This window comes from Setaria viridis, chromosome 5 (genome assembly GCF_005286985.2).
Source record: "Setaria viridis chromosome 5, Setaria_viridis_v4.0, whole genome shotgun sequence".
Lineage (NCBI taxonomy): Eukaryota > Viridiplantae > Streptophyta > Magnoliopsida > Poales > Poaceae > Setaria > Setaria viridis.
Genome location: NC_048267.2, coordinates 32,563,229 through 32,573,633, shown reverse-complemented (window position 1 = coordinate 32,573,633; position 10,405 = coordinate 32,563,229). Strand labels below are relative to the sequence as shown.

Genomic DNA, 10,405 nt, shown 5'->3' with positions numbered 1-10,405 from the left:
GTGTTGAAATAAATAAATTAATTGTGCATTGTAGAAAGTTATTTCAACTATGAATTAAATGCCATTTTGCATACTCTTTGAGATGGCCATTGAGAACGGCCTAACCACGGCATGAATCTGCCGGACACCCTGCTTGATCAACGACAGGTTCGGTTGGACGAACTCGCGCAGACCTCGGCGGATCCCCGCACGTCGTGCTTCGTTCTCAAATCTCCATGCTCGCAACGGCATCTTTCTGCGCGTGCCTAGACGTGCATCTTGCCTAGCCCTGCTAATTGGATTAGGTTTAATAGTCTTAATGGATGGATTTCTTTTGGAAGTTATTTAGATTGGTTATTAATAGGTTGATTCATTAAATGGTTTGGTTTAGTTTGGATTCCTCCTAAGGCCTCGTTCGTTTTCATCGAATTGGCCCATAATGAGGTCCATTCCGGGTGGTTTGAAGTGACCCGGTTTGAAACCAGACTTGCATTGAAAGTGTTGTTCGTTTTAGTCTGGCCTGGAACGAAAACCGGTCTGGATTGGAATCCTTCTATATTAGATGGCCCGGATTGAAACCATACCTCCTCACCCCTGGAATAAATCCTGGTCAAATTGAGTGACACGGGTGTAATCACTCAAACCGGACCTGGAAGTAATCCTGGCTGGAATCCAATCCTGGTGAAACGAACGAGGCCTAAGAGGAAATAGTTTTGGAGTGGTGTAGAGTCGGTTGCATCGGTTTGATTCACAAAATAATTTAAGGATCCGATTCTTGATGTGAGCCTACATATAAGTCCACCTATACTTTTTCACATGAAGTAGCTAATTATTAAACTAAATGATCTCCAACAAATTTTAATCAATTTTGTTAAAATTTTAAAGTGTGAAAGGGAAGTTTTAGTTTGAGGATCCGACTCTTGACGTGGGACCCATATATATGTCCAGCTATACTATTTTGCACAAAGTAGCGGATACTTAAACTGAGTCATCTCCAACAAATTTCGATCAATTTCGCTAAAATTTTAAAGTGTGAACGAGAGGTTTTAATTCTAGGGTCCGGCTCTTGACACGGGACCCACATGTATGTTTAGCCATACTATTTTACACAACGTACTGGGCAGTCAAATTGAGTCATCTCCAACAAATTTTGATGAATTTCGCTAAAATTTTAAGGTGTGAACATGAGGTTTTAATTCTAGAGTCGGGCTCTTAATGCAGGGTCCAAATGTATGTTTAGCCATACTATTTAGCACAAAGTATCGGGCAGTCAAATTATGTCATCTTCAATAAATTTCGATCAAATTCGCTAAAATTAAAGTGTGAACATGATGTTTTAGTTTTAAAGTCTGGCTCTTGACGTAAGATCCACATGTTGGACTTACATTTATTTCAAATATATACAAGTTTTTTATATGAGCCCATAGGTTTATATAGCAAATCATGATTTTTTTATAGCAAATTCATAAGTTCTATCGACTAGTAGTAGTAAGTTGGATTGGTTTGGATTTAGATAATATAAATATGGGGTGAGTTGGGTTAAAAAAAATAAATTAACTTGATGTGGATTGTCGTGAATTAGAGTCGGATTATAAGCAGGTCTAATCTTGCCTGTCCTCTTCTCGGTAACCCATCGCGTGCCGCCGCTAGCTACGCGACGGCGATGTGCAAGGGCGCCTCTGCGTTGCCTTGCCGTGCCCTGCACACAGATCAAATTGAAAAGGCCAAAAGGGTGTTTGTTACTTGCTGCAATGGATTCTCTGGACTCCGTGAGTGACTTGCCTAGCAGACAAGCATCGGGTTCTTCCAGTCACGCAGCTTTAATTCCTGACGATTGACCAAATCAAGGTAAACAATCGTCGTCCTAGACACAAGGTACAGGGGAGAAAATGGTGCAAAAGAAATTAAATCAAGTCGAGGACGTGTTGGAGGTTTGAACCGGCAGGTTGCGTTGTTAGTGAAACGCACGCGATGGTTTTGGAGCTGCTGCCTTGCAGTTGGCACGTAACGGACGAACGGACCAGGCAACAGCCAATGAACATGTTGTTTTTAAGCATGTGGCCGGAGCACTGTGGCGCTAGTCGTCGGTCGCCGTCAGCTTTACAGCACCTAATAATCAGGGCAGCGGCTCAACGGAGCCATGAGCGGTGGCCGCTCGCGAGGCTCGACGGCCATCCTCCTCCTGCTAGCGACCTGCTTCTGGCTGCGTGCCCGTGGAGTCTGGCTCCGAGCATACCGTCTCGCCCTAATGCCGGCGGCCACGGCACGCCCTTCCCTCGCTCCGCCCGTGCTCACAGCACCGCGCTCGAGATGCCTCCCGCCGGATCCCGTGACGGCCGTGCCCCTACTTAGTCCATGCAGCGAGCCAAGCGAGCTCCTTCGCACCTGCGCTCGCCGGCCGCTTCACCCTGGAACTCTCGAATGCAAAGAAAAAAGAAAGGACAAGCACGGGGCCACGTGCTAGCAGCTCTCGCTATATCTAGACACTTTCTTCTCTCCTCTCTTTTTTTTCCTACGTGGAAGCTTGTGGAGAGCCTAACTCATGGCAGGTGCCCATATCGGTGGCTTATGCCTCCACGATGCTCTGACTTCTGAGCCTGTGAGATCAGTGTGTGTCAACAATGCAGCTAATCATCGTTGTTATTACTCGAGGAGCCGGCCAAGATGCTGTTCCATCAACGTGGCCGTGACGGTGGTTCGATTCGCATTTCCATCGTCTTATTTTCCCCCCCAATTCTCTCTTTTTTTTCTCGGTCTGGAAATTGGAACAAAGATGTTGGATTTTCCTTTTTTAGAACGCAGGCGCTGATGGAGTGACGGGGGAGGATGACGTTTGGAGAAGCTCAGCAATTTTGCGCTTGGTCTGTGGACACGGGCGCTATACCCCTATATTCATCAACAGAGTTATAAGAATTACAATAGCTTTGAGACGGATTTAACAGCTAAACTTGCTTACCAAACTCAGCATAAATCGCACTCCTGCGATGGTGTGAGCATCCACATTGGAGCACCTGTTTTCATGAACAAAATCAGCAGTGCCAAACTGCGCTACTGTAGCCTTTCTCTCCCTGATGACATGACCATAAGCGGCTATTTCTCCCTCCTTGATTCCGCTGATCACATTAACATCATCCGAGGCAAGAATTGTTTACATCGCACGGCCCATCAGGCCCACGAGGAAACAACTTCTTCCCCCTCGGCCCTCGCTATTGTTCAATGCCGCCATGCCACACCTTTCTTCTTCATCTCGTCCAGAAGCCCCCACCTCCTCCACCGTCCTGCCTGGCTCTGACAGCGCCCCTGCCGCCGGAGCTGCTGCCAGCATCCACGGCCATCCCTAATCTCTTTGAGCGCCCCGCCCTCGCCTCTTGCCCTTGCCAACCAAACTCCACCACCACTGCGGCGAGCGGCGCCCCCGCCACCTCGCCATCCTACCCACACACCGCCACCTCTGTCGGGCCGACGACCGCCCCCGGCCATCCCTTTATAACCCTGGGACATGGAGCCACCGAGCAGCCCAACCCTAAACCCGAACCCTAAGGGCGTGGCTCGTTGGCGCAAGGCGGAGCTCGCCTGATGCAGCCACGTCGCATGGCAAGGTGGAGGAGGAGCGACGACGACGGCCTCGACAAGTTGGAGCTTGTGCGTGTAGAGAAGAGGAATATGAAGCCTGGACCGTAGATTTCTAGTTTTTGCACGAATCTTAAAGCGGAAGGTGTACAAGATACTGTTGCCTTCCGGAAGATGGATAGGTTAAATGATTGGAAGGCCCAAACTCAGCCCAAGAGGCCGAGATGCCTAAAATACGGGTCGATTTGAAGGACCTCGCGGCTGGGTTGGTTATTCCGCCATTCGGAAAACTCCAGTTGGCCCAATCCAATAACGTTCAAGGGCCCGATCCATATACATCCGCGAAACCCTAGCCCCTATATAACATCTCTATCGTGCCTCCACCTCGAGCCCTACCCGCAACTGCGCCGCCGCCGCCCGCTGCCGCCCCGCGCCTCGTCGCAGCAGCCGCCTTCGTCCCGTCGACGCGATGGTACGCCATTTCTCTCCATTTCTCTCCTCCTCATCTCCCCCATGCCGAAGTCATGTACCTTCTGCGGATTTGCAATCGTAGATCTGGGACATGCTATAATCCGTGTTGCTCATCGGATGATGCGTGGTTCTATGCGGCTTGTTAGGATGTGTATTGCGAGGTCGTTTGTGGGCGCTTAGGATTGTAGTTTGGCTACAGTTTGATGCGCGGTGATGGGACGAGTTCTCTATACTACTTTGGGAGTTTGGATGCGATTTTGGTTTCAAATACTTGAGCATTAGCTGTATTTTCCCAATCCTCTTGGAATCTGAATGTGTTTGGTTGGGTTTAGGTAGATTAAAGGCGTTGATGTAGTGTTCTTAGCGAGCTACAGTCACTGGGGGTTATGAACCGTCAGTAAGGTATAGGACGCACTTTGGTCGTGAGGTTCGGGCAATGGGATGGAACAACTTACCTTCTGTGCAAGGAAAGCACGAAGCACCTGGTACTAATTGGTCACTGCTGCGAACTGTAGTATACCCTCACGTTGCACAAAGTCTGCAACACCGTAGTGGTGTTCTTTGTTCGTTTTGGCCATATGTTTCAGTTCTGCTAGAATTCTTTTGCACCTGATAGCATGACAATGGCTTCCTGTGCTAAGTTCAATCTATTTAATATGAATACCTCATATTGACAGCTTTCAAGGTTCACTTTTAATGAACAAGTGTTTAGCATAACAATGGCTTGTAGCACCTTTTTCTTTGGAATCATCTGAGTCTCAGCCCTGTACTCTTTGGTTGTTTGTGTTACCTGAACAAGTAACTTGCATTTTTCCACCTGATAGAGACCACATGTGCTAAATGTATTAATTAACTTGGATTGTAACACTAGGTTGGTTTGCACAGGTTGCTAGTGGAATGTAGGTCTCTAGCATTACTTTCTGACATTTTAGCGCCTTGCATATCTGATGTTAGGATTGGCAACCAGAGTGTATGCTACTTGATGTTATTGTGGATCTACCATCAGCTTGTCTCTAAGATGCATTAATACTTTAGTACTGCACTTGTACTAGTTCTGTATAAACAAAATTTTTAAGCTGCTGTGTAATTTGTTGTTTTTGGAATGCTGTTGCAGACGAAGCGCACCAAGAAGGCCGGAATTGTCGGCAAATATGGTATGTGATTAAAAATATGGCCTATATTCTTGTCCTGTTGTCCATGCTTCTAGGACTTTCTGAAGCTAACCCTTTGCAAATTACAATGTTGTAGGAACTAGGTATGGTGCTAGCTTGCGTAAGCAAATCAAGAAGATGGAGGTGTCTCAGCACTCCAAGTACTTCTGCGAGTTCTGTGGAAAGGTATGTTGGGTTCCTGTTGATTGTTTTAGACCTGTTTACTACAGTCTTTATTTATGACTACTTTGTATTTGTTATCACCACAACTATACTGAACAATTTATTAGTGATTTGAGCTCATGAAAGCAGCATGTGTTAAATATATTTATTTGTTGATTTTGTTTGTTTTTGCCTCAGTTGAATGGTCAAGTAGACTAAACTGACTGTATAGGGATTTAATCTCCTGAAAGTGGCTGTTTTAAATATATTTCTTGTCAATTTTGTTTGTTTGGTCTTATATTTGAATGGTTTATAAGCTTGCTGAGCATTTGTATGTAAGATATAGATGTGAAGTGTTATTTTCCCCTAATGCTACCTTTGCTGTGTTCTCTTACCAGTTTGCCGTGAAGAGGAAAGCAGTTGGAATTTGGGGATGCAAGGACTGCGGAAAGGTCAAGGCTGGTGGTGCTTACACCATGAAGTACGTCTGTTCATTTCAACCAAAGAATTAATTGTCTGACTCTTTTCTCCGAAACAACCATACTTTTTTTTTTTGCGAATGTTATAATTCTTGTGTGCTTTTTGCAGCACTGCTAGTGCAGTCACTGTCAGGAGCACGATCCGGCGCTTGAGGGAGCAGACTGAAGCATGATCGGAGCTGAGCTCCTCTGCAGTAGTCCTGGGCTTTTTGTAGTGTCTAAGACTTTAATTGCTATATGGCTGTTTGGCCTAAGAACATCCTTCAATATTCTGGTTATGCTTAAGGATCTCTAAAGTTATGGTGCTAAAATTTGTACTTGGTTGCCGTTGCAAAGTTGACCTGTCTTGATCATATGCTTCCATTCATGATGTCGAATTTCCTTGCAGTTCTTAGTTTCTTACGCTCTGCATCCCCAGGTTGCTATTCTTTCGCTTCATTTCTTTTGCTGCATCTCCTAGAAATCAACTAGGGTCCAAGCTCTTTGTTATGGCGGTTCAATCTCTTGATCCTGGCTGAAGCGCATTCTGAATGGTTGCCACTGGTTGTACGAGGTGGCATCGGAATGCACATCCCGTCTGCTTTTGCCCACTTGACTCTCTGGAACCTGGGCCACTTGAAATTCGTTTGCCGCCCTTAACGTTAAGCTGTTTATTTTAACTTTAAACGCTCGCTAAAACACGGAAAGGTTTTATCAGAACGATTTGTGGAGCAGCTCATGCTTGATAATGGATCATTGGATCAATTCATTCCATTTCTTGAACCAAACATCAAAATAGAGACCGTTGAATATGAGGTGTCAAGCAAAGCAGTTTACATGTGTGATGGTTTCTAAGAGCTTATTGAACTTTCCCACTGGTAATAACGGAGCAGCGCATGCTCAGCACAACTCTCAGGTTAGCGAAGAGGCCTCGTTATAGGAGATTGGCAGCCATCTTCAAATCTTTTTGAGAAGGGCCTTGAGATGTGGCTGTAGGCTAGCTGTGATTGTTGCCATCTGAACGACGTACGAGAGCTCCCCATCTGTCACTTGAAACGCTCTTGTGATCTGCTTCACCTGGCAAAATTAAGTATTAGTAGAAAAGACAATAGCTACTTCCATGTATCCAGTGAATGTCATCAGAATCAGATGAGACCCCATGCAATTAAGAATTGTACTATCCGTAAATAGATCCAGGCATCCAGCTCAGGATAATGTGTGAAGGCGATGCAATCAAACTACAGAAGTTCAAAATAGCAATTTCAAAACAGACTGAACCTATGGGATGGACCAACCAAGCTATACTTGCATAATTCATGAACACAAAAGGCATCCATAGTGCAGAAATGTAGCAAGTAGACTTCCGTAAGCAAAGATGGATTTCTTGGTGTAAAATACCAAAGTAGCTCGCTATCAGTATAGAAGCTTGAAATATTCTGTATCATGATCCATTTTTCTGATATATGACATGAAAATGTAATAGAAACGACGATAACAGAGAACAATAATAGTTATCCAGTGAGAAGTACCTTTGACGCGTTGCCTACAAGTTCGCTTTGGAGTGTCACTGTTTTCGTTTCAGCATCATATGAACCCTTCTGCAATTTTATAAAAACAAAAACGTGGCTCAGTAATCAAACACACATCACTTTAGGAATATGAACAGATACAAACTTTCAGGAAAGTAACATAGTTTTCAGCTAGCCCCGCCTGATGGATCCTAATTTGTACCATGCTGAATCTAAGTTATGAGTACCTTTTAGCCACAGGCATGATATAATTTAAATTTAAACAGAAATAACTACAAAGGGAACTTTTACTTTTAATTCATCAACAAGGCTCAAGGGATGATTATTAGCTGTACCTACTTTGCACAATTGCACTCAAAGTATCAGTTGTTCCTAGACTGTCTGTCTCATACAGTCATACTTCCTTCCATTAACTCCTATTCTGTTTCCTAGTAACATTTCCAATTCACAAAACTATTATAGTTAGCTATTTTACTAGTACAATGCTATTCGTACTCATTTCCATATATCGTCGATAATACAAATTTCCCATAGTGCAGGAATATCATAAAACTTCTGCAGGCAAATGCTATTCATTACTAGTTTTAGTGATGCAGCTAGTTTCCTGCATCTCTTGGCACAGCATCACAAGTCATTCCTCCGATGCTGGTGAAAGCAAACAAAATCTGCAGTAGTTCACCAAGAACTAAACAGATTGCAGAACTAAACAGTATGCTTGCAGAGAAGATACTAATTGGCACTAGGAGCTCACCTGAACCTCGGCGAGGCCTGTGCTCTGCGCGATGACCACCTCGACGGAGCCGTCGGGGCGGGGCCGCCAGTACCCGCTCTCGGCGTGCATCGGCTCGCCTGACGCCGCCTTCCACGTCTTCTGCGTGTACGAGATCACCGGCTGCACCCACCCACCACCAATCCGGCAATTCAAGGGGAAACATCTCAGATTTGGGCAACCAAAGGGAGGATTTCTCGTGAGGGAAACAGGGCAGGCAGGGAGGACCGCACCTTGGAGGGGTGGTGCGAAAAGAGGAGCTCCTCGCCGTAGCGGAAGGAGGAGATGGCGGGGAAGCTGCCCTCGCCTTCCCCGCGCCACTTGCCCAGCAGGAACGCTAGCGGAGCCACCGCCGGGTGCGTCGCCGGCGGCTGCGTGGGCGGCGTGGCTGCTCCGGCGGTTTCCATTCTTCCTTGGTGGCTCCGGTTGGGTCCTGGACTTTCCGCTCAGCTCCTCGCTTTCTTCGCGGGGCACAGCGAGCGCAGACAGGAATTTTTTTTATTTTTTATATTACGAATTTTGTAGAAATAAATAGTCGACCCAAAAATTTGTAGAAATAGAACTTTACCGCCGGATCAAATGACGATTTGAGTGGTGGAGCTAGCCACCGCGGTTTGGCGGCGGCAGCTTGTTACCGCCGATTGAAACGGCGGTAGCTGACTACCGCCGTTTTACATGTCGGTAGCTAGCTCCCCGTTTTATACGTCGGTATCTAGCTTCCTCCTCCAACGGCCGGTTTTGTTGTGTGTTAGCAGCTATAGCCGGTAGCCGTTTGAACCGGCTATAACTTGAATTTTTTTTATTTTGTTTTCATGTAATTTTGTGTTCTAGTAAAAAAAAATCAAAAATATCAAGTTACATTGGAAGCACTAAATATTCAGATATATCACTTCATATCACTTTTAGTTACAATATGAAACTTCGTAAATTGAGAGAAGCAGAGCGCTTCGAGGAAATAATTGAAAATGAATTAACTCCTGACCTTTAGATACATAGCTGTTTCCATCAAAATTACAACAGACAGAAACGAATTTGTGCACAACATACGAACAATAACGACTCTAGGGTGAACAATTAATTATAGATTGCAGTGGCATGTGCGGCACGGATGCTATCCTAAACATGTGCCGTTGCTAAACCTAACATGACTTAGATAATTGAAATAGCTGGGGATAAAGCCATATCTACTTTCTAGTAGAACTAGCTTTGCGAGAGCTAGGAGGGCCCAGCCTCATAGTAGCCAGCCCCACAGAGGATGGCGGAGTCGAGGAGCGATCCTTGTTGTGGTGGTAGGGGCACTTGCACCATGGATCGGTACAAATCAAGTCACCTACGATGTTAACCGTCCAAGGATTTGCATCAACTTCGGTTGAAGATCTTCGACCTTACGCTCGAGGTCAAAAATATTGCACTTGAGATAGTGGATGTACTCTTGGGTTGGGTCAGGAAGTGGTGGATCAACCCACTTCGCATAGCGACAGTTTCCTTCATCAAGATAAGATTGAACGTGAGTTAGTTTGTAGCACAAAAAGTTTAGGAAGAGTATAGAAGTAATAACTTGACTCACCAAGCCATACAAGCATCGAAAGAAACGCCGGCTTCCATCACTATAGTCATCAAACAGCTGGACGACACAAACCACGTCATGGTGACACATTGGCCACGCATCATGACGGTCGTCATAAGGTCTAAGGGAGTTTGGAGGGACGTAGTTAGCCCTGTCCTCCAGAGGGAAGTCGTCGAGGGGTGCCTCATACTCCGTTGGGCCAAAAAAATCTAGCCAAATGATGGTGGGAATAGGAGCATCCCCTCCTCTTCCCCTCCTCCCACGACCTCTCCCTCTTGCGGATACTATTGTTCTTCCTCCTGCTCAGTGGTGTGGAAGGATACGGGAGAGGGAGGTCTAATATAAGGAGTGCTAAGATGAAGATGCATTGCGCACCCATGTGCTCATTACCCCGTCATGTTCAATCATCCTGAAAAAGGCTAGATATAGGCTTTGCAGGTGCAGGGACGTAGGGCTCAATATCGAGTCCCATCTGCCTGAGAAGGCTCACGTTCAGGGTCCTTGCAGTTTATAGTGTAGGCTTTTCAGTGAGGGCTCACGTCAACAGTGGTTTAGCACTATTTGAGTATTGTACTGGCAGCATAGCAGTATAATAGGAATAGTGTGGAATTTGAGTACTCGAAGCATGGAGACGAAATGTTATCATAGTACAAACAACAGTACAATGGCATCCGAGACACCCAATATGACAAACCTCAAGAGCACCTTCCCTAGCATAAAATGCCTTAGGTAATGTAAATTGGTAGGGC

At 45.6% G+C, this 10,405-nt stretch overlaps 2 protein-coding genes across 3 annotated transcripts; one reads left to right on the top strand and one right to left on the bottom strand.

Annotated features, from left to right (window-relative positions):
- Positions 1 to 3,903: 3,903 nt before the first annotated feature.
- LOC117858129 (large ribosomal subunit protein eL43z) lies at positions 3,904 to 6,165 on the top strand. 2 transcript variants are annotated; one of them, XM_034741137.2, is made up of 5 exons: positions 3,904 to 4,021; positions 5,135 to 5,174; positions 5,269 to 5,357; positions 5,732 to 5,814; positions 5,922 to 6,165. In XM_034741137.2, exons 1-5 carry the CDS (start codon positions 4,019 to 4,021, stop codon positions 5,983 to 5,985), a joined length of 279 nt encoding a protein of 92 aa, XP_034597028.1. In that variant the 5' UTR covers positions 3,904 to 4,018; the 3' UTR covers positions 5,986 to 6,165. The 2 variants fall into 2 exon arrangements, with proteins under 2 accessions (XP_034597028.1, XP_034597027.1); XM_034741136.2 differs by lacking the exon at positions 3,904 to 4,021 and having other exon boundaries at positions 5,108 to 5,174.
- Positions 6,166 to 6,530: 365 nt separating this feature from the next.
- LOC117858128 (peroxynitrite isomerase Rv2717c) lies at positions 6,531 to 8,570 on the bottom strand. Its single transcript, XM_034741135.2, has 4 exons — positions 8,323 to 8,570; positions 8,072 to 8,212; positions 7,321 to 7,389; positions 6,531 to 6,868 (listed from the first exon to the last, which is right to left on the bottom strand). The coding sequence occupies exons 1-4, from the start codon at positions 8,494 to 8,496 to the stop codon at positions 6,749 to 6,751; spliced, it is 504 nt and encodes a 167-aa protein (XP_034597026.1). The 5' UTR covers positions 8,497 to 8,570; the 3' UTR covers positions 6,531 to 6,748.
- Between the last annotated feature and the right edge of the window lie 1,835 nt (positions 8,571 to 10,405).